Source organism: Lycium barbarum, chromosome 5 (genome assembly GCF_019175385.1).
Source record: "Lycium barbarum isolate Lr01 chromosome 5, ASM1917538v2, whole genome shotgun sequence".
In the NCBI taxonomy this organism is placed as follows: domain Eukaryota; kingdom Viridiplantae; phylum Streptophyta; class Magnoliopsida; order Solanales; family Solanaceae; genus Lycium; species Lycium barbarum.
Window position 1 is genome coordinate 135,981,219 of NC_083341.1, and position 24,063 is coordinate 136,005,281.

The following is a 24,063-nucleotide window of genomic DNA, read 5'->3' on the forward strand; positions in this document are numbered from 1 at the left end:
GATCGACAAGGTCACCACCGGACGTCGCAAGGTTGAACGTATTCGACTGTATTTGAATGTATTTGTGCTGTCGCCGGCTAGTATTTCACTGATATAGAGTGTATTCGGGTGTATTCAAAAATATAAATCGGCTGTATCAAACAATGACAGGGGTAAATTTGTATACAAACAACAAAATTTCAGATACAAAAGTTTCATGTACACTGTATTCGTAAGAAATTGTATATAGATCATTCAAACAACATATAAAGTCAAATACATCTAGTTTTGCCCAAAAATACAATCAACCAAATACATATAGCTTATATTTACACTCCAAAAATGATAATACACTCATATCTTCAAAATATACTATATTTATACTAAAAAATGAAGAATTCGCTATATACACTGTATTTTAGGAGCTCTTAGAGTTATATCAAGCTTGAGATTGTCGGATACACTGCATTTTAGGAGCTATATCAAACATAAGATTAACAGATACACTGTAATTTAGGAGCTATATCAAGCTTGAGATTGTCTCCCCTCGTAAAAAACGAAAACTTAGATCGGTTCGTGCTGCAGCCGCCACCGTTTCAAATATGAAAATGGTTAACTCAAATAGATTTTCAGTTTTTTTCTCACTTCGCATCACCCAATTATCTCAACTAGGGTTGACAACGTTTTCTTTAGCAATATGTGATTCCAAAGCAACAATATAGACTTCAAAAACAATTCCTTACCGATTTCAGATTTTACACTTCGGGTGTGTTTGACATGAACGAAAATTTTGGGAAAATATATATTTCCCTCCATACCAAACACGCCCTTTATGTAACTGCCTCCGTCCAGATTCTGTGACGAGCAGGTGTTACCGAGGGAGAAGAGAGATGGAACGGAGAGAGAGTAAGAGAGAGAGATGAGGGGCAAGAGAGATCTGAGATGTGAGGGAGAAGAAAGATCTGGGAAGTGAGGGAAAATTAATTAAAAAAGGAAGACTATTGAGATACAGGGGTATCTTTTGTTGGGTATAGCACTAGTTATGATGTGTAAATTAGAAAAATACTATAGCTATGAAAAGTAATTCCATAAATACCCCTTAGAGTAAGGGCAATTTGCTGGATTGCCCTTCGCTGGGGGTGGTCTTTAATTTTTACCCCTTAAAATGGTGGTCTTTAAATTTTTCCCTTCAGGCAGAAATTCTGCCCCATAAAGGCAGAATCGACCCAAATTCTACCTTAAGGCAGACTTTGGCAAAATTCTTCCTTGTGATTTTTTTTTACTAAGCTGGGGTTCGAACCCACAACCTCGAGATAAAACTTAAAGACCACCCCAAATGAAGGGCAATCCGCGCAAAAAAAAGATAGTTATACCATGTAACATTTCATTTTTTTTGCGCGGATTGCCCTTCTTTTGGGGTGGTCTTTAAATTTTTCCCCTCATATTTGTGGTCTTTAAATTTTGTCCCTCATATTTGTGGTCTTTAAGTTTTGCCCTTCGCTTGGAAAGGTGGGTGAATACCTGAGGTTCTGGGTTCGAACTCCCGCTCAGGCATAAAATAAAAAAATAATTTCGCAAGGCAGGGCTGGGGGGAGTGTATGCCGTATCCGGCACACACTTCTTAAGGAATAACTAAAGTTATGCCGGTCCCGACATACTCATGTCTTATGGGGCAAACTTTTAGTTATGCCCTATAAGGCAGAACTTTTCATTAAAGCATAGTTTAGTTATGCCTTATGGGCAGACTTTTAGTTAAGGCATAACCAAAAGTATGCGCCATAAGGCAAGAACTTTTCCTTAAGGCATAGATTTTGCCTTATAAGGCAAAATTCCGCCTTATGGGGTATACTTTTAGTTATGTCTTATGGGCACACTTTTAGTTAAGGCATAACTAAAAGTTTACCTTGAAAAGTAAAAAAAAAAATAATAAAAAATATGCCTCAAGGCAAAGTCTGCCGGAGGGGGCATAGCGAAATTCAAACTCTGCCTTGCGAAAGTTTTTAAAATTTTTGACTGAGTGAAGGTTCGAACCCGGAACCCATGAGTGTTAGCCAAAGGGCAAAATTTAAAGGTCACAAATATGAGGGGCAAAATTTAAAGACCACCCCAAAAGAAGGGCAGCCCGTAAAATTTTCAAAATATTTGCGTAAATCAGCCATGCACGTTATGGACTTCAGGAGACTCGACTTGGTATTTTGAGATCTCAAGCCCAATAAGTTGTGGCCCAATATAAGTTTTGAATTCCTCCAACTGCATACTCATGAGTTCATTTTGATTTATTGGGATATTTTGTTATAGAATATTTACATATTATAATTCTGCGAGAATTAGTATAGTCTCATGAGATTTCGACTTGTATACGTTAGCCATTGACTCTGAAACGGTGCGTCACAAGTCTTGGGGATTTCGACTTGAAAGACATGCCTCCATTGTGCTTTTTATTGTTATCCGAGAAGCAATTAGTGGCTGAGACACATGCAATTAAGGAAATTCAATTCGTCGTAAAATTATATTCCGGAAAATTCCCATAACATAAGAGAAATACAAATTCAAATCTTAGGAGTGGCATTTCTGAACTTATAAATTCCCTTGTTAGAATTACGTGAATTCGATAAAGACACTCAATAAAAAGTAGTTTGAATATTGGTAATATCTCCAAGAAATAAAGAGTCTGTAAAGAAGAAAAGGACAAAGAGAAAGAAAGATGAGCTAACTTCCAAAAACTTTTAAAAGAACTTTATGAAGACAAATTCTAATCTAATGAATTTAGTGAGATCGACTGATTGTTCTCTGTTGAACTCTAAGGCCTAAGCCTAGCACTTCTGAACTAATTGTACGTGTCTGTACAAAGAGTTGTTTACCTTCCTAACTTCTTAACCCTGATCCTTATCCTAAATTGGGAAATGATGCATGATTTAATTAAGTTATATGTAACTTACTTGTAAATATACTTTGTTAATATTATTCTTTCAGTACTATAATATTGTAACATATTACTATTATATGATATGTTAATTATCATTTTTATTAGGAATAACTAATGCTTATCATATAGATTCATATGTAATTATCTTATAAATAATCTGATGTTGTGAATAGCTTTTACATGTATGATCATCGTGTAGATGTTAAGCTTATCAAAAGTTCTCTCCATAATTAATGGTATGAGTAAGCTTGTTGAATCTTAGTTTATCTTAAATAAGCACTAATCAAGAAGCTATATATGAATGCAGAAATATAAAACTCTAGAGCTAGCTAGACTACAAAAAAGAGAAAGCCAGTAAAGGTTAATTTCTAGGTAAACTAGAACAAAGAAAAAAAAAGGATATTAAACATAACGTTTGGCATAATGTGCAACAAATCGTTCTTAGCATACTTTTGGTTAGTCAATAAAGATATACATTTTGATAAATAAAGTAGCTAGTGATACTAATTGTAGTAATCTGTCATTGTCATTTTTTTAAAGCAATTAATCTCTTTTGATAGTAATAGATCAATTAATTATGGTATCAATATTCTTTCCCTTTACTCTAGGCTCAGAGAAAATGTATCAATTTCTCTAAATCAACAAGGACAAGACGGAAAATTGAAAAGGAAGCCTTTACCAATTGCGGTATAGTTTTGTTTTTGAAACTTTTAGATTCATAGTAACAATTAGGGGTGTTAAATGTGAGTTGAACTGAATTTGGACGGATGCGGTGAGTTAATAAATGAGCGGGTCACTAATTCGTTCAATGTTACTTGAGCTAGATGAGTTGAGTAAAAATATGGTAAACAATGGGTCATAACCAACCGGCCTAATTCTTACTAAATTTTAACTTACTAATTGTATTTCCTCTTAATTTGTTTAATTACCAAACAATACTGGAGTAATAAATTTTTTTCTTTTTTATGATGGCTATATACGACATATCAAACAAAAAAGTGCAAAAAGTATTTTTTTCAAAGTTTCTTATGATCCAATATATAAGCTATGTACATATTTAACCCAAATCGATCAAATTTTTAGATGGACTGAAGTAGGCGGGGTAAAATGAGATGAATTAATTACTGAGCAGGTTATTAACTCGCTAAACTTGAACGAATTGGGCGGGTCGTGTTTTCATGGGCTAATTTTATCATCCCTAGTAACAATATCGAAACAAATTAATTCAGGAGACAAAAAATGAAAAAACAAAATAGAAGAATAAGTTAAATTCTAAAAATTAACAAGGGACAATTTATTGTAAAATGTGCTGACCTTCTTCTAGGTTTCCGAAAATTCAATATCTCCTCATAGGAAATTCAATTATTTATCAAATATTTAGTTATTAGGCTTTAATTTTTTTTCCGTACATTTTATTTCACTCTAGTATGTGAAAATTGAAGAAAACATAGTAAATTTGTACAGAAAAATCATGGTATAGGGAAGACACAATGATAATAGGTCCCCTGGCCTAAAGATTGCTTCATAAATAATTGAATCTTTTTTCCCAACCTTAGCTTTGGAACTCCAATTCAATATTAGCCCATGGAATGCTTTGTTAGGTTTGAATGTGAAGATTAAAACTTCCATTATTAGAGGAAAAATATGTATATATTCTTATGTTGTATTATGTGATTGCACTCGTAGCTAATTTGTACGTCAAAAAGGAAAAGAGAGAGAGAGAGATTAAAGTCAAATCTCCAAGCAAAATTTTAACATTTCATTTGGTAGACCCTTACTTTGATCCAAACGGAACCATGTTAAGAAAAAGAATAAGAAATTAATTTTCACACGTTGTAATCTCCTAAATTTATACTATTAGTGTAGTTTAACCTATTATATATATATATATATAACATGTCAGTTAATATTTTTATTAAGTTATCAATTAATGTTTATCATAGAAACTTTCCTGTAATTATCTTATAAGTGACTTGATTGTGTTAAAAAAAATTCAACACTATCAATGCGCATACAACTTACAATTCATTTATAATGACATGATTTTCATATGACTGTACATATATCGTTAATGTGAATAAGATTTGCCATATTTCATTGTCCCAAAACTTTAATGGTGCACTGTTTGTGGTCCTAATACCAACAGTATGGTCTATCAATGGTAAAGTCTTGGAGAAAAGATCAAATTGGAAGCTGTTCACTTTAGTGAAGGGCTCTGTCAATTGTGGAAAAATTTTGATTGTTTCCTTCTTAATTCAGTATTGCTAGATTTCATCAATCCCTGGCTTTTCTCCCAAGGATGGAGCTCCATGATTCAAAAGGAGTTCAATCGGATTCTTTCATTCAAAAATTACACTGCACGTTAAATAGGATAATGCACACTAAGGGAGATTTAAAAAAAACACTATTATTTGATGTTTGAAATTTTCTGACCCGACTAATTCACATTCGCCGCTATATATATGTTTCTCATTAATGGAGAATACGTAGATGACACACAGAGAACTTTTTATGACCGCAAAACAACATTTATCATAAAATACAAATAATTAACTTGAAATTCACTTATCAAGGTGAACACTGCTCCTGGTGGAGACATTCGAAGATTCGAACTAGTGATCTTAGCTAGAAAAGCAATGTACTTGACAAGTGAGCTAGCAATTCCCGAAGTATGAGAGCCTGTTTGGATTGGCTTATAAGTTATTTTTAATTTTTTTAAGTGTTTGACCGGCCAACTTAAAATTATTTTGTGTTAAAAATAAATTCAAAAAAATAATTAAGACTGTTTGGCTTAGCTTATTTAAAACATCTTATAAGCTAAAAAAATAAATTGAGCTACGTCAACTTATTTTTTTTTAACTTATAATCTATTTTTTTTTAAGCCCATTTAAACAAGCTCTCAGACGTGAAAATCATCCCAACGGAGTAGGGTCTCATCATATTACTATCCGTCTATCAGTACGAGGTCTGTGTTTGATAAAGATTTATTGTAGTCAAATCGGAATATACACCCTTGTCATTTCCAAGAACTCAATGCCAATTCATTAGATGGCTTTAAAGCAGATCTCAATTTGGACCAAGCTTAATCAAAGGCGTGTGATGGTCCCACTTTCTTGATATATCAAGAACAAGTGGACCCACTAAAAATCATCAATCATTGCCAAGAGTCCAGTTAATGTTCTCTTAAAATTTCCAATCATCAAATAGGCTTAAATTGATTGTTGTGGTTATAAGGGTTCAATATTTGGGATATTTGATTGTTGTGGTTAAAAGGAATAATTTTCAAAGCCAAGAAAAAGAAAGAAGAAGAAATTCATACAATTCAATTTATGTGACATATTTTTTTTTTTAGTCCACTTCAAAAGAGTGACACATTTTTAAATTTAAAAACAATTAACTTTACATTTCCTACTTTACTTCTAACCATTTTTTTTATAACCATAAATGTGTTAATGATAGTATAACAAATTTTCAAAAGCTAGCCTAAAAAGATAAGTTATATGCACTCTAAATGATATAAATAGTTTTTACACAATAAACTCAATTTAACTGGATATAGTAGATTATTACCCATTTTAATTTTCAAGTTGCTGAATTAGACTTGTATAAAGGAATTACGTACCTATTGTCATAGATCAATTTAACTTGATGGTAAAATCTAAAAAATTTCTATGTTCGAATTTATGTGACACTCTCTTTTTTAGTCTGTTCTAAAAGAATATCACCTTTTCACATTTAGAAATGAATGTGACTCTTAATGAAATGATTTGAAGCCGTACAAATATCTAACATTTGTTTTATACCAAAAGTTTTCAACATTCTTTTTCTTTCTTAAACAATGTGTCTAATCGAACAATATTACAGAATTGGGATGGATGAAGTGCTACCGATGGGTAAACTCAAATTAAAACAAAAAGGAAAAAAGCTAGTACTCCTATATAATTTCTCTTATGTTAGGTATTCTTTCTATCATATAAAGACATTGAGAACTTGCCAACTTCATCGCACATGAAACTCAGATATGGAATACCTAAACCAAGAAGTTGAAAGTTTAACCTCAAATGTTCAACTAGGGGATTATTTGGCTTTATCAAATGAGGGCCTTTCTCATGATCATCAAAATCATCTTCAAGATCATCAAAGAATTCATCATGGTCATGATCAAATTCCCATGATCATGGCTTTCCATAATGATATGAATTTGTCAAGCAATATTAGTTCTGATAAGGTTAATGTTTATGACGATCCAGTAGCTGCTCAGTTCTTTACTCTGGGAGGTCCAAATTATGGCATAAATTCAATTCCTGAATCAAATTCCATGGTGAATAATATTTCCACTCCTGCACCCCCGGTGCCAATTGGAACTGACAAGGGCAATGGAAATTATGTACTTTTCTTTTCCCTTGATCATTTTTTTTCTTCTTTGTTTTTTCCTTTAATGAATCATAGCGATAAAGGGCTGAATCTCAGTGGATCGTGCTAGCAGAAATTGTACTTCAAGGAGGCCACAACAACCCTTCTGGCCCAAAAATACTCTTAACATGATGTGATATTGTCCGCTTTGGGCTTAACCCGCACGATTTTCTCCAAAAGGCCTCACATCATTAAGAGTATCCAACACCTTATAAGTAGTTCCTTTTTCTTTTCAGCTACCAATGTGATATACTTTGTTCGCACACCCAATAATCTCCCCCTCGAACTCCCAACAATCTCTCCCTCGAACTAAGTTCCACATGACTCATCACGAGTCAAAGATTCAACGTGTATTTGTGTCACCCACATTGTCGAAGTATTTAGGTCATCGAAGCCCAAAGGCTGTGTATGCGTTTTCAAAGCTATGGGTAAATGTCATAAACCAGCCCATAGACGGGCAAAGGCACTAAGCCGGGCCCCACGCCACACTCTACTATCTTCATACTCGACCCGCCAAGCCATTGGCTCGGATACCAGTTTTTGAGCTAAATGGCCCAAAGATACTCTTGTGATATTGTCCGCTTTGGGCTTAGCCCACACGGTTTTCTCCAAGTAACTCCTTTTTCTTTTTAGCTACCAGTGTAGTACTTTGTTCGCACACCTAACACCATCACGATGACATAGCCAAGAACACGCTCCCTTAGGGGCCAAAGACTCCTACTGCGGGTCGGCAAATGGAAGACGGGCTCATGCGTTGCTTTTAGCCCCAACTCTGACTCAAAGGCAAAGTCATAATCCAACGCAATAACTTCGTGCCATTGGCTTTGCAACCAAGCGAAATGACCAATTGAGCGAATCAATGTTTCTTCTCATACTAGGTGGAAATGCTATCGTGACAATGCTGTTATTAGGGGTAAACTAACATGTATCACGACAGTTTAAACCTAGCTATTCACTTTCTTCTTTATTTCAGTAATCTTTTACAACACCCTAGGCAAATTTCACATCGATAAAACATGCGAGAGAAGGTGGTATATTTAGAAGCAGTTGTCTTAGACCCTAGTAATACGTTTTAAAGCCGAACATGCCTAGATTCAAAGAGGACAATATTACTAGTTTGGTGGGCTAGCTGTTACATATATATATTTTTTTTTTTTTTTTTGTCCTCTGTTCTTTTTCCAAGATTTTGCGTTTGTATGAATTTGATATATGGGATTGGATTCTTGATTGCAGAATTGTGGTGGGAGAAAGAGAAAAAGAAAGGATGATAGAGAGGCTGATAAACCAAGAGAAGTTGTTCACGTTAGAGCAAAGAGAGGTCAAGCTACTGATAGTCATAGTTTGGCTGAAAGGGTAAGTATTTTTTCTTTTCATACTTTTGTTTTGTTAACCATGCAATAATTTGGTTAATATATTTACAATTCTTATAACGAAATCTTAAATAGAAAATAAGATTGCACCATGTTATTAATCTTGTTTTACTTGTAATTTGTGACTAGTTACGAAGAGAGAAAATAAATGAAAAGTTGAGATGCTTACAAGAACTGGTTCCTGGATGCTATAAGGTAACACTATCCACCTTCTGTCCTTTTTTTTTTTCTTTTCTTTTCAAAATCCTTATATTCTTGCAAGAAGAAAAATAATAATAATAGCAATTAGCTATGAAATTCGTCGCTAAGCGACCTCCGTAGCTAACTGAATTTTTTGATAACTCGTCACTAAGTCGTTATTGAATAGGATTAGCCATAAACTTTTATGTTTAGCGATAGAAGTTGTCTATTGCTAATTCCTGTATTTTTTTAAAGTGTTGATCAATGGTATAGTTTATCATATTTTAATTACCTTATAGTTGTTAAGAATAATACAAGTAACGATTGCAGACAATGGGAATGGCAGTGATGTTCGATGTAGTAATCAATTATGTTCGATCATTGCAAAATCAAATTGATGTAAGTCTGGCTCATCAAGTTTTCTTCCTATTAAATGGTGCCAAAATTTCCAAAAAAAAAAAAAAAACAGTTAATAACCCGTTTTCTAAATATATATTAATTTATCTATAATTTGTTGTTTTTTAGTTTCTGTCCACGAAACTTTCAGCAGCAAGTTTGTTTTATGACTTCAACTCATCAGAAATGGAAGCTATGGAGTCCATGCAGGTGCATCTCCTTCTAATTTTTAGAGATAACTCGTCTATTTTTCTTCTATTACTACGTTCGTTTCGGTTTATATGACATACTTTTCTTCTAAAGAAAAAGACATATACTTTTTATATGTAGACACAATTAATTCTACACTTCTCATATTACTATTAATGAGAAATTTTATAACCACATAAATGCAATGTATCATATTTAAAACTAAAGTTTCAAAATTTTTATAGCCACACGAATGCTGTGATCTATGATATGTTTCAGATCATAAATTTTCAAAGCCTTTTTATATTTCTTAAATTCCATGTATATTCAAAGTATATCACATAAACTAAAAAGAGGGGAGTAATATTTCGTGGTTGGAACTCAAACAATTCACCCCTTTTTCGAGAGAACAACTTTTTGAGCGGTACATTTGGCTTAAGAAATAAAGCACAAGTTCATAGATTATATGGAAATTACTTTTCTGTTCTAGTTTATGTGATACTATTTTCTTATTATTAGTCTTTTCCAAAAGGAGTGATGCACTTAAATATTCATAAATAATTAGTTTTACACTTCTTATTTATCCTTGATAAGAAGCTTAATTTTACAGTCCTACAAGTGTTACAACATATTTAAGGTCAGAAGTTTTAAAATTTTAATTTATATAGCCACACAAATGTTATGACATGTTTAAGATCAATAACTTTTGGAAGTTCTTTTTTTTTCCTTTTGATACTCTGTGTCCACGCAAACTTTGTTATATAAATTGGAATGGAGGGAGTATAATTTTTTGAACCTTCAAATTTATGCTACTTTATGTTTTTCTTATATCTTTGACATATTTTCAAGGATTGAATGCCTCCATTGACTAAAGTGGGTTTTGTAGGGAACAAATGTGCATGAAGCACAAGGGATGGGAAAGGTTGCTGGTGAAGGTTATGGAGGATTTCCTCAATTTCAAACGTCTAATTGGCCACTTTGATCGTACTCGTTCATACTTTAAAGCTCCCTAAGAAAATATGTATACTCGTCATCTGAAAAATAAAAATAAAAAAATCCAACAATATCGCAAGTGTACTTTGAACTCCCATATGGTTTAAACCCTTCACCTTCCCATAAAATATACGTTTGTTTGCAGAGGCGGACCCAGGATTTTGAGTTCGGGGGTGCTGGATCCAGGAATTTTGAGTTCGGAGGTGCTCTATTAACTATTTATATCTGTTTCCTTTATATTTTCTATACAGTTATACACTCCGTAACTGAATTTAATGGGTGCCGGAGCACCCAAAAACTCTACATAGGTCCGCCCCTGTTTGTTTGTGTATTTAGTTAATTAAATTTTGTTTTATGAAAACTAAGACAATATTGGTTGCTGATCAATGAAGTAAGTCTAATTTAAAATATGAGCTATGAGCTAGTAAGTCATTCTTTTAACCGCAAACCCCTACATTAATCTGCCACAAATTAATTGAGGCAATGTATATAGTGAGAGAGTTTGCTTCGCCACACTAATATCACTAGACTATAAACCTTTATAGTGGACTAGAAATAGTTCGTTAAGGATGTTACATTCTTTTGAAGGAGATTATAATAACATTTAAATGATTTTCAACTTATATAAACTTTTGGAGACTGGTATTAATTTCCTAACACATTTGATCAAGATAATATACTCTTATGCTTAGCTCATTTTCGGGTTTTCCAAGTTCGGATATCAACTATATAGCTGAGAGATATATATCATAGCTGATCAATTTTTGGTACATAAACATATGAATAATATGTAAATTTCCAAACTTCAAGTTGCAACATTGTGGGCATGTCAAAATTAATAGCTTTTGGACTAGAATGCACATTTTTCAAAATTTAAAGAATTTCTCAAGCAGCATGATAATCAATATAACTATGGTTCATGCATACTAATGTAACATTATATTGTGGATAAGAATCTTTACAAGTAAGTACATGAATATACGTCCAAACACTAATATCTCTCAACAGCTTGACAATGTACGAGACGAGATTCAAAAGACAATCAAAGTGGCAAATCCCTTTCACAAGAACAGTGAGAGTGAACTATGCCAATCCTAATCTATTCTCATTTATATGATATGATAATGATACTCCTCCCGTCTCAAATTATGAATCTCTTTAATTTCGCTTCTCGAAATTAAAACTATGTGAACTTTGACTAACATTTTATAATGCATTTTTTTTTATCATATTAACATGAGAAAATTACAACTTATAGTACTTTACATATAGTTGGTGAATATCGAAATTTTAATTTAAAAAAATTAAGATATTGAGTTAATAGTCTAATTCAATTTATCTTTAAAGACCGGTCAAAGTTACTGTTAAATAGGAAAAAAAAAAACGACACTTATTCTATGAGGAGTACTATATAATATAGGTCCCTCAAATTGGACCTTTAATGTTAGCAAATTAAATCTTTGTGATCCGTTTGTAAGAATTAATGATGGTACATTATCCAAGAAGATTCAATCAATATTCTAAGATTGGTTCAATGAAACAGTGGATGTAGACAACGTAAGTGTCATGATCCTTCCACTAATGCCTAAATAATGTGAAATGATAATAGAAGAACTTTTTATTTCGGTCCGAGGCCCTATCTGTTAATGACTTCTAACATATTTGTACCCTTTTGCCTGTTGGAGTACCTCAAGGGATCGTTTGCTTATCCGTTTCAAAATATTTGTCTTATTTTTTTTTTTTGGATACGTTTTAAAAATTAGTGTCTCATTCTTCTTTTGATAATTCTTTGATTCCAACTTTCACATGACATATTTAAGACCATAAAATTAATAGACATTTAGGTACATTCTATCTTTGGTTTAAGACCACAAAATTTAAAAATCTTCTCTAATATATTAAACTCTGTTCAAAATAAAATCAGATAAACATTTTAAAACAGAGAGTATAAGTTTTGCGATTGTATTTATCCATCGTCCGACAGAAGAAAACTTTCGTATCAATTTTTTTGAAGACTTTTTTCTACTGTATTTGATGGACGAACCGATAGATGAATTTCTTTTTTTTTTTTTTTTTTTTTTAAGAACAAACCATCAACAAAATAACCGACAACACTTTCATTAAATATTTTTTTCCGATTTTTAAAAATAAAAAAATGATTATTATTCTTTTTTAGTTCCCAATGGAATATCTGATAGAAAAATTGAAGTAAGGAATAGAAGCTGCCGGTTCAAAGGATGATAAACTTGAGTTTGCGCTGAATAAGGACATGAGTCGTTGCATGTCGAACACGTGTCCATAGTGATCCCAAAGAACGCTCATCACCAAAATTTTCTTTTTTCTAATATAGGATCGAAATTTATAAAACCAAGGAATGAATTATTAGTAGTGATTAAACACAGTACGTAGCAAAGGAGAGTAGTGATATCAAATCAAAATTTTAATTAAAACATGGAGAAGAAGCATCTTTCTTCCATTGCCAACGATGTCCTTCATACTTGTGCTCTGTTAGTTTGCTCTCTCTTGCATTTTTATTTATTGGTTTTGTATTGCCATCATTTCAAGTTTATGATTTTGAATTTTACATCGAATTTATGTGTTCTGAATTTAGCAAAGAATGTATAGATTGTAGTTACTGGATTTGCAGTTAAATATGTACATACATATTTAATGAATTTTCTTATATGAAATACAAGAATTTAAGCAAAAGTTACTTATGTTTGAAGTTGAAACAAATGAACTCGAATTTTCACATCAAGTAGATCTGCTAATTGGGGAAAAAATAGCGCTAATTCTTTGGAGTTACTAGGATTATTAATAAAAGTACAATATGGATTCGTGATTTCGTACCTAATGGAACGTACCAATTATTCGAATTTCGAGTATTATTGTACCATTCGGTTGCCTTTTGCTTTTGTAAAGTTTTCAACATGCATTACTACTAGACTAATACTGCCTCCGTCTAAAAAAGATTGTCTTAATTTAACTTGACATAAAGTTTAAGAAACAAAGAAAGACTTTTGAAATGTGTGGTCCAAAACGAGCCTTAGATATTTGTATGGTTGTAAAGCATCTCATAAAGTTAAATTATTTTTAAATATAGAAAGGTGCTAATATTTTTGGGACAGGTTTTTAAATATAGAAAAGTACCAATATTTTTGGGACAGACTAAAAAGGAAAGGAAGACAATCTTTTTGGGACCTTTTTGGGACCGAGGGAGTAGCTGTTTGAGAAGTGAAAATGCTTATTTGAGAGAGATGAGGTGTTTGACCAAGTTATTGAAAAAGAATAAGTACACTCGCAGTAGAAGCTGAAAAATTCCCTTTTTTTTTTCTTTTTTCGGGAGTACTTTTAGAACCCTGTCCGAGCATAAGTTACTGCTCTAGTATTTGCAAAAGTTTTTTGATCATATCGAATTATCGATTGCAAAAGTTTTTTTTTATCATATCGATTAGCTAAACATATATTGTTATTTTCCAAAATTACTTTTTGAACAACATTTGACAAAATATACTTTTCAAAATAAGCAGATTTTGGAAGTCTAACCCAATGGGCTATAAATCTGTAACCAGTAAAACAGAGCCAAGATTGAACTCTGGCGCCTCATTATTATGCAACACATATTCTGAATTTGTACATGCAACTGATATTGTATTCTTTTCTCATTGTGGCACATCAGATACTCTCTTTGTCCCATTTTCTGCCTAATAAGGAATGACACATTTTCACTATAGAAATAATTACTTTAGACTTCTCATTTTACGTGATTTTATAGGCAAATTGATGTTTGTGACATATTTTAGACCGGAAGTTCCGAAAGCTTTTTTCCCCTTAAATTTCATGCATCTCGTAAATTTTGACGGAGGTAGTAGTTTAATTAGTTTCTTGATTCCTCTTTTAATTTTGAGTTCTTACACCATACATAAAAAGAATGTGAATGCTTGAGAGTTATTGATAGATATTTCCTCTCAGGAGGTTGAGCACCTCAGTGGATGAACTAGTGCATGAATTTGAGGCTGGATGGGAGCCTAAAATGGAGGGTTATTCAAGGAAGTTAGTGGAGTTTTGCTGCTCAAAGGCTCTCACCGACGTATGCAGTAAATTGGAGGAGACGTTGGTCGATGGTTCCTTTAGCCGGATCACGTTTGATATGATGCTAGCATGGGAAATGCCTAGTTCGGCAGATGAAGAGACACATTCAGTTAATATCCTTGCTTGGCTTTAATTTTGTCCAGTGACTCTGTCTTGACTATAGCTTTGATTTTGTGTATGCTTTCTAGTTCGCTCGCCACCATATGCTTGTACGAATAACTTTGTTGTGTTGTGATATTGAGGTAATGAGTGAAAGGTCATCTCTTTATAATAATCGTATATTTCTTACTTAAGCTTCAAAAACTGGTCACCTCTATACTTGAACATGTTTCGTGCTTAATATACACTAGTTTCATATGGTTACCTGTAAAAGAAAGGTATAAATTGGAGGTCCGGACTGGACGAGTCTGGAGGCAAATATATCTCGGCTCGGTCCTGAGAAAATATGGGTATCATCACTTTAGAATAATTGGACTCTTCCTCATTTTGAGGAAATTAATCAAATTTGTGACCCTTTATCCATGAAGAGGTTTTTACTTCCGGCAATATCTATTTTTCTGCTGAGTGTAAGATAAATACCCTTATGAGCTTATAGTAGATGCTAATACATTTCTTGGTGTATTACAAATCTTAAACCATATTTCTGTTATAATTACTCTTGAACACCGAAATTTTGCTTGTAAATATAGTGGGATAGGACATCGTAATTCTGCTTATGATTCTGTTTCTGAGTAAAGCGAATGAGAAGGATTTAGCTGTTTCCTGTCGATGCTCCAATTATAAGTTTGACATGCTTTCTTTTCCTGATGAAAGGGTGCTTATTGTGGGGAATGTTTCTCCTTCATAATACAGGAATGCATGGCCAAAGAAAAAGAAGAGAGGAAAGCAACTTTTAAAGTGCCTCAAGAACAAGATGACATTTCATTGTTCTACTCAGATGTCATGCCGCTCCTTGTAAGGAATCTGTATCTTAACTTGGAATTGGTTTTTGTCACGTTGTGCTACTCAATAAACATTATGAGTACTGAACAATTGTAGCTTCAAATACTTCCTCTTGTTTGCGATAAGTGATATGTGTTTCTTTTCTGTAACATTAACTTTAGATATTTGTAAGAAATTGCAAATATAATCGGCACCTACACGAAATCTTCAAGTTGTACCTTAGATTCTTATGGTACATTTTCGTCCACTTACTGAGAGTTACTAATTGGACAGGTTGACAACGAACCAAGTGTCCGAGAGGATGCATTCTTGTGGCTGGGGACACTTGTACATTTAGTAGCTGATATTGTAAATGGACGATTTACTTTTGAGACACTGACAGCATCTACAGAAAATCGACTTCATTATCCTGCTTATGTCATGTTCCTGAAAGAGATCGAAAAGTAATTCTCACTTCTTGCTTTTCTTTCTTTGTTGGAATAAACTTTAATATAGTTGTTGAGGTTGAGGCATAGTTGTCGGGGTCCAGGCATAGTTCATTGACTGATTGGGTGATTCTTACTTCTTCGTTGATTAGATGTGTGAAGCATTTGCAAACACAAGCGACCCCAGCAGGCATGGAAATGGCAGATGATGAGTTTATACTACACGTGGAAGGAACTGCAAGCTCGCAGCGAGTAGTACGCCACATTGGAGGCACAAGTTGGCCTGGTATCTCTCGCCTTTTGCTGTGGTTTATGTTGTCATGTGGCACGGGATTATTCTAGGCGCGCTTTAGTGGCTAACAGACTTTTTGTTTCTAGGTAGGCTGACACTAACAAACTATGCACTCTACTTCGAGGCATCTGGAGTTCTATCCTATAAAGAGGCTATTAAGCTCGATCTTTCGAAAGACTGTGAACAGAGTGTCAAGACAGCTGCCACGGGTCCATGGGGTGCTCCTCTGTTTGACAAAGCCATAGTTTATGAATCATCTGAATTGTAAGTACTCTTAATGAATTCTAAATATGATGCACCAGTTATTTAAGTACTCTGGCTTTTCTCAGGGACTAAATTGCCTTTTTGGTTACTAGAGACATGGGAAGCAGGTACTTGTCATCTTAAACACAGAGTTACCCGGTACCTGTCCTGGTTAGGAGGTAGTAGGTTCCTCGTGTGATACAGAATTGAATCAAGAACACGGAATTGAAAACAAACAAGGGAATCAAAGCTAGAATTTTAGACCCAAAATTAGTGTTATTTGGAACAATTAGGATAGAAGCCTAATTACCCTTAACAATATGCTAATCAAGAACCTAATTGTGAAACAAAGGCTCCATATGCTCCTATGTGCGAAATGGCGATCTCAAAATGTATCAATGTGGAATTAGTTGAGGTGTGCGTAAGCTAGACCCCAACATCACCGTTATAAAAATAATTCTCTTCTTTAAAGCTTCCCGAGGTGTGTGTAAGCTAGACCCCAACATCACCGTTATAAAAAAATAATTGTCTTCTTAAAAGCTTCCGGGATCACCAATTTCAGCTAAATTTATTTGAAAAACTTTATAGTGGATTAGGAAGTAGTACATGTCCTGCTTATGTGGCTTTTGAGAACCTTATGTGCAAGATAATGATATAATGACTTGTATTTTCCATTTAGGCAAGAAGGGGTCATTTTTGAATTTCCAGAAATGACGAGCTCAACGAGACGCGACCACTGGCTTGCTCTCGTGAAGGAAATTATGCTACTGCATCGGTTTTTACGGAAGTTCAATGTGGAATCACCATTGGAGTCGTGGGAAATGCACGCGAGAACAATATTGGGGATCATTAGGCTACATGCAGCTAGAGAAATGCTTAGGATATCACCTCCGGTTCCCAAGAATTTCTTAATTTTTGCCTTGCTCGATGAGTTGCCGAAGGGAGATTACGTGCTTAAAGAGCTTGCTGAGAGTTTGAATAAAGTCGACGCTGGACATCCGTGTAGTGCTAGCTCGATCTTGAAGAGCCTGAATGTCTCCCAACTGTTTGTTCCCAGTGTAGAGTTAAAAGATATCAAAAAAGAAATCAATGACAACGTAACTTCGCCAGTACAAGTCGACAATGTTTCATCATTGGAGAGTGCTATTGATCAGTCGAGGGAGGAAGCGAAGGAAATCCAAATGGCTAAAGCTACGGTTGAGGAGGTGAAAGACGAAGGAATCGGCAATAGCGTCCTGGTTCTTATGGTAAGTTGCTACTCTGTTTTGAGGGAAACGCATATCTGCTGTTTCGGAAAATGAATTACAAAATTGAAACAAATGTGGTTTATGAGTAGTATGCATCGCTTAATCTTAATCATAGAGTTCCTAATATGTGTATGTACCTCTACGCTGCATATCCGTTACACTAAAATATGTTTTATTTTTCCCTAGGGTCTGCTTAAACCTCTGAAAAAGTTAGTTCCCCATGTTCAAGAGGCTTTTACATGGGAAAAGCCATTATCCAGTACCATTCTTGTGGTGACGACAATGGTAGTTATTTACAAGTGAGTTTCTTTATTCCTGCTATGTTACTTGCCTATGTTTTTTGATGTTAAATACTTAACTTCAATTGTTTAGTAAGTCTGGAAAGAACTAACGGATTCTTGTGAATGTAGCGAGTGGGTCGGTAAGGCAATAGCGGCTCTTTTATTGGGAATTGTTGGTACAATGATATGGGCTAGACGGAGAAGGATACCGGATAAGGTCCACAGAATAGTCGTCTACAGCGGATCCGATCAGACAACAATGGAAAGCATAGTGTCGGCTCAACAGGGGTTGAGAAGTGTCTATGACTTGATCCAAACGATGAATATAATTATACTAAAGATTTGGTCAGTATTGGTTTCAAAAGCTCCAAAGGTACTACAATATGTTGTTTCTTTGCCCTGTATTATGCTTCAACTCCCTCTGTCCTTTATTAATTTTATTTATAGGTAATTTGAAGCCTATAATGGACATAGCATTGCTTTTACGGGTTCAACCAAACTCAATAGCTTTTATGCGAAGCATAATATATATACGAAAACCACTCAAAATTTCAAGAAATTAAAACTTTTGAACTCCTAATCTCAAAAGTAGAATGAGTTTTAACTACTAATCTCAATTGTGAATGAGTTTAAGCTTCGTATTTATTGCTAAGAGCTTTAAAGGTTGAAAATATCTTTGATTTAAATTCTGAATTCGTCCATGAATTTGCAGCATGCAGATATGGTAATGATAGCTTTGGTCTTTGCGGCGGTGATTTTAGTCGTGGCCCCTTTTAAGTTCATCCTCATGGCATTGGCGTCATATGGATTTGTGGCAGCATCAAAGATAGGGAAAAGCAAGCAAAATGAGAAAGGAAATAGGAGATTGCAAGAGTGGTGGGATTCTATCCCAGTTGTTCCTGTTGATATTGTGGACAAAATTGATCCCGACTCGTAATTTTTAGATGCCACTATGATCTTGGTTGCTACTTTGCTACATTAAGTTGGTCAATTTCAAGAGACAAGTTTGTCTAGGTTCATCTCTGCCCGCGTTTTAATTTATTCGCTAGTGTTCCTTTCTATCTCTTGACAAACTGTGTTCAATGTGTGTCATGGGCTTATGGCAGGGTAAATAAAGATGCTTCACTACTAGAAAGGAATAATTTACCTATTATGTCATATAGGAGTATAGTTAGATGATTGCATGTATACATGTCTAATACTTTCGTCGTTTGTAACACGAGTGTGTATGTATTATTACATAGTTTTTCTGGAATAAGAGTTGGATGAAGTTCATAGATCAACATGATTCAGATATCTTACGCAGAGCTACTTTGCATTTTGAAAACAAGACTATTATTATGTACTTATGGTGAAAATTAAATGAGGATGCTAGAAAAGCTTTTCATTTTACTATAGGTACATTACATCATGTTTTTATTTTCCAATTTATGTCTTGCCATTATCTGTTGACTTTCATGATACTGACCAAGGTCTTAATTCCACCACCAGCAAAAAACACATACACTCACAATTTATGTGGCAACTCTCACAAAATTGTGGCATCTTTCGGTATTCCAGAGTTAAAATGAGTTTTGCTTTGACGGTAATCTTAAACTCCAGTATTCGAGAGTTAAATTGAGTTTTGCTTCGACGGTAATCTTTTCATAATTTTGTTTAAATATTTTGAATTGTTGATAGATTTTTAAATACACATAATTGTGTAAGATTAACTGATCTAATAAATTAATAATATTAGTAACTAGAACTCATTTGACTGGGCACGACATTTAAAAAAGAGTGAATTTTTTTGAAACTTGTGGTCTAAAATAAGTCTTGAATATTTATGTGGCTGTAAATTATTTCATAAAGTGAATTTGTTTTCAAATTGGGAAAAAGGTCATTCATTTTGGCACGGACTAAAAAGAAAATAGGTTCACATAAATTGAAACCGAGGGAGTATAAGTTTCTTATATGATACGAACAACCAGTTCATGTTGAACAGGGGTCGTTTTCATAAAATTTAAAATTATAAGTTCCTTGTATAAAATATACTAGATGAACCATGGAGCACGGGCCCGACATCAGTAGGTCATGATCTTCAAGAATGTTGGTGCAAGATGTAAGAGACCTCAAATTACATATTGCAGAAAAATAATCGTAACCGGAGACGAACATAAATTGCTTTCAGAGTAACTTTTTCATGCGGTCTTCTTTTCCTTGGTCGTATAATGACATTTCAAATGAAGAAGCTGAGTGCATATACATGGGAGAAATCAAAAGCATTTGCTTTACGCATTCTAATTCAACAATACATGTTTGGGTGGCTAATTTTTGCACTTAATTCTCCCAATTAAAGGAACTTGTGGGTATTAAGAATTGCAGGCTGCATTACAGCAAAAGAACTCTTAAGATACCAACCTTTATAAGTCTACCCATAGGACCATTCCCAAGCGGTTCTAAAACATCATATAATATAATAACAGAAATAAGCTACCATCTTCGTTGTAGCCTTGTAGGCATATCCTTCTGTCTTTAATATACCTTTGTTAGAAATCTGTACATAGTAAAGAATGTTAAAAGACATTTCTAAATGGAAAGATGCTACATTAGTCCAAAGTAGGAAAGGGAGGAACAATAGGGGCAAAATTGAATATTAACAGCCATTAAGAGAAGTATAAAATCTAGATAGTTAAGCTGTAGAAAAAGTGTTGCCAAAAAATGAGGTAAATAATTTTGAATATAAAATCTAGCATCTCCTCAAAATTCTTTTTGAAATTTCATCTCATCAAAATTCTAGTAACGACAAAGCATTAAGCAACTCAAATATTTATAGCTCTGAACATCACTAATAATCTGTGTCACATAAATTCCAAAAGATAAAAGCAGGAAATATGCCAATGTGAGTATGTTCAAGAAAGTACATACGGGAAAATGGCTGTTATCAATATAAATTGTGCCGATATAGTGTAGTGCTATTTTGGGTCAGGCGAAAATCAAACCTATTCCTTTATTAATAAGCAACATTTCTATCATGTATTATAAATCAAACACATATAACTCTTTACATAAAATTAATATCAACTTAGTCTACCATATATGCCCAATGATAATGGTCCAACTTCTAATTACGTAATACATGTGAAGCTATGAATAAGAATACAATCATAGTTGATACTCTAGCAAAGTTGAGAGAGGATGAAAAGGGAAATCAGGAAAAGGAAATGTCCATGTAACAGAGATCACTATAAGAGGTCTGGGGAGTGAGAAAAAAAAACCTAAGAATAAGTTGATTTTGCGAAGGAACTTACATAAGCCGCTCCATAGTCCTTACATGTGAATAGCATTCAGTAGTATAATCTGCTTACACAGAGAATACGAAAAGAGAAACTTTCATAGAAAGCCGCTAGTGCATAACTTCCATGAAAAAAAATCTAGTGCATAACTGTTGCACTTAAGTTCTAGATGATGAGAAGGCAGAATAGATGACCTCATTGAACTTCACACAGCTAGCTTCAATTTCTAATCCTTTTATTATACTTAACTCTTAATCAGATTCAGAAAAAATTTCAATACCAAACTATTTAGGTTCAATTGCAATCTAATCCTTTATCCCACTTTTCTTAATCAGTTAAGAATATTTTTCGACAACATAACTCATCAGATCCCAATAAAAAATTGTAGTAATTTCTCCTATGACAATTTTCGGAACTTCTAAACCTGAAAAGATAAGGATGGTAGAGCAATTTGTTGCTCCCAAACGCACACGCAAGTATACGTGATCGTACAAGTAATATAGGATTTAAAGTCCAGATATCGTACCCACAGAGACTTATGATTAACTATTTACTAAATTAAACGATACTAATTATCTAAACAAGAAATAAAATCTAGAGATATAATTATCAACTAACTAAAAATAGAGAAAGCAAATAATAAACTTCAACCAAGAAAGAGCAGATTTTTATGGGATAACAGATAAATTTAGGGCTATGACCACTAACAATCCAGTTGAGTCTTCAAATCGTTCTACGTATGGGTTACTAGTTGACGGGTTAATTATAACTTTATGAGTATCTTCTGAGTTGCTCACAAGCCTGTAGATGCTACTATAACGCCTATATTCTTATGGTCGCCAGAGTTAACAAAAACACATTTACTTCTCCGTATTCAACTAAGATAGGCTAAAGGGTATATTCAACAAGAACGCATTTCTTGTGGTGACGACGATGGTGGTTATTTACAAGTGAGTTTCTTTATTCCTGCTATATTACTTGCCTATGTTTTTTGATGTTAAATACTTGACTGGTGACGACGATGGTGGTTATTTACAAGTGAGTTTCTTTTTTCCTGCTATATTACTTGCCTATGTTTTTTGATGTTAAATACTTGACTGCAATTGTTTAGTAAGTCTGGAAAGAACTAACGGATTCTTGTGAATGTAGCGAGTGGGTGGGTAAGGCAATAGCGGCTCTCTTATTGGGAATTGTTGGTACAATGATATGGGCTAGACGGAGAAGGATACCGGATAAGGTCCGCAGGATAGTCGTCTACACCGGATCCGATCAGACAACAATGGAAAGCATAGTGTCGGCTCAACAGTGGTTGAGAATTGTCTATGACTTGATCCAAACAATGAATATAATTATATTAAAGATTTGGTCTGTATTGGTTTCAAAAGCTCCAAAGGTACTACAATATGTTGTTTCTTTGCCCTGTATTATGCCTCAACTCCCTCTGTCCTTTATTAATTTTATTTATAGGTAATTGAAGCCTGTAATGGACGTAGGATAGCTTTTACGGGTTCAACCAAACTCGATATTTTTTACGCGAAGCATAAAATATATACGAAAACCTATGTTACTCGGACTCTCCTAAAATGTCATCGGGTGCGTGTCGGCTCCTTCAAAAGTAGTGTATTTTTGGAGGATCCGACACGGGTGTGAGTGTGACAATACTTTCGAAGAGTCTGAGTAACTTAGACGAAAACCACTCAAATTTCAAGAAATATTAACTTTCGAACTCCTAATGTCAAGTGTAGAATGAGTTTAAGCTTCGTATTTATTGCTAAGAGCTTTAAAGATTGCAAATATCTTTGATTTAAATTCTGAATTCGTCTATGAATTTGCAGCATGCAGATATGGTAATGATAGCTTTGGTCGTCGCAGCGGTGATTTTAGCGGTGGTCCCTTTTAAGTTCATCCTTATGGCATTGGCGTCATATGGCTTTGTGGCAGCATCAAAGATAGGGGAAAGCAAGCAAAATGAGAAAGGAAATAGGAGATTATAAGAGTGGTGGGATTCTATCCCAGTTGTTCCTGTTGATATTGTGGACAAAATCGATCCCGACTCGTAATTTTTGGATGCCACTCTGATCTTGGTTTGTTACTTTGCTACATTAAGTTGGTCGTTTTCACGAGACAGGTCTGTCTAGGTTCGTCTCTGCCCGCTTTAATTTATTCGCCAGTGTTCCTTTCTATCTCTTGACAAACTGTGTTCAATGTGTGTTATGGGCTTATGGTAGGGTAAATGAAGATGCTTCACCACCAGAAAAGGAATAATTTACCTATTATCACTACAAGACAACATGGAATTAGCTACGACATTTATCGGTAATCTCTAGCTAATCCGTCTCTAAATAGCTCATCGCTAATTAAATTTTCTTATAATTTATCGCTAATCCATAGCTAAATGATATTAGCATGGGATTTTGCTGTTCAGCAACGAAATTTTGTCCGTCGCTAATTCCATATTTTCTTGTAGTGTATGTCATATAGGAGTATAGTTAGATGATTGCATGTATACATGTGTATTACTTTCCTCGTTTGTAACACGAGAGTGTCGGTATTATTACATAGTTTTTCTGGAATAAGAGTTGGATGAAGTTCGTAGATCAACATGATTCAGATATCTTACGCAGGGCTACTTTGCATTTTGAAAACAAGACTAATACTATATACTTATGGTGAAAATTAAATGAGGATGCTAGAAAAGCTTTTCATTTTACTGTAGGTACATTACATCAGGTTTTTCTTTTCCAATTTATGTCTTGCCATTATCTGTTGTCTCTGAAAACTCACCGATCGAGGTCTTAATTCCACCACCAGCAAACACAT

At 34.1% G+C, this 24,063-nt stretch overlaps 2 protein-coding genes across 3 annotated transcripts; both read left to right on the forward strand.

The window, feature by feature from the left end:
- Positions 1–6,816: 6,816 nt before the first annotated feature.
- LOC132642781 (transcription factor bHLH75-like) lies at positions 6,817–10,836 on the forward strand. Its single transcript, XM_060359824.1, has 6 exons — positions 6,817–7,292; positions 8,552–8,671; positions 8,818–8,883; positions 9,199–9,267; positions 9,394–9,474; positions 10,340–10,836. The coding sequence occupies exons 1-6, from the start codon at positions 6,927–6,929 to the stop codon at positions 10,433–10,435; spliced, it is 798 nt and encodes a 265-aa protein (XP_060215807.1). The 5' UTR covers positions 6,817–6,926; the 3' UTR covers positions 10,436–10,836.
- Positions 10,837–12,769: 1,933 nt separating this feature from the next.
- Positions 12,770–19,360, forward strand: LOC132641755 (uncharacterized). Of its 2 annotated transcripts, XR_009582961.1 has the most exons (11): positions 12,770–12,953; positions 14,419–14,647; positions 15,391–15,492; positions 15,754–15,923; positions 16,058–16,191; positions 16,284–16,461; positions 17,120–17,687; positions 17,874–17,986; positions 18,098–18,341; positions 18,681–18,982; positions 19,075–19,360. XR_009582961.1 is itself a non-coding variant. In XM_060358841.1 (10 exons), exons 1-10 carry the CDS (start codon positions 12,898–12,900, stop codon positions 18,903–18,905), a joined length of 2,019 nt encoding a protein of 672 aa, XP_060214824.1. In that variant the 5' UTR covers positions 12,771–12,897; the 3' UTR covers positions 18,906–19,360. The 2 variants fall into 2 exon arrangements, 1 of the variants encoding a protein (XP_060214824.1); XM_060358841.1 differs by having other exon boundaries at positions 12,771–12,953; positions 18,681–19,360.
- The last annotated feature ends 4,703 nt before the right edge of the window (positions 19,361–24,063 follow it).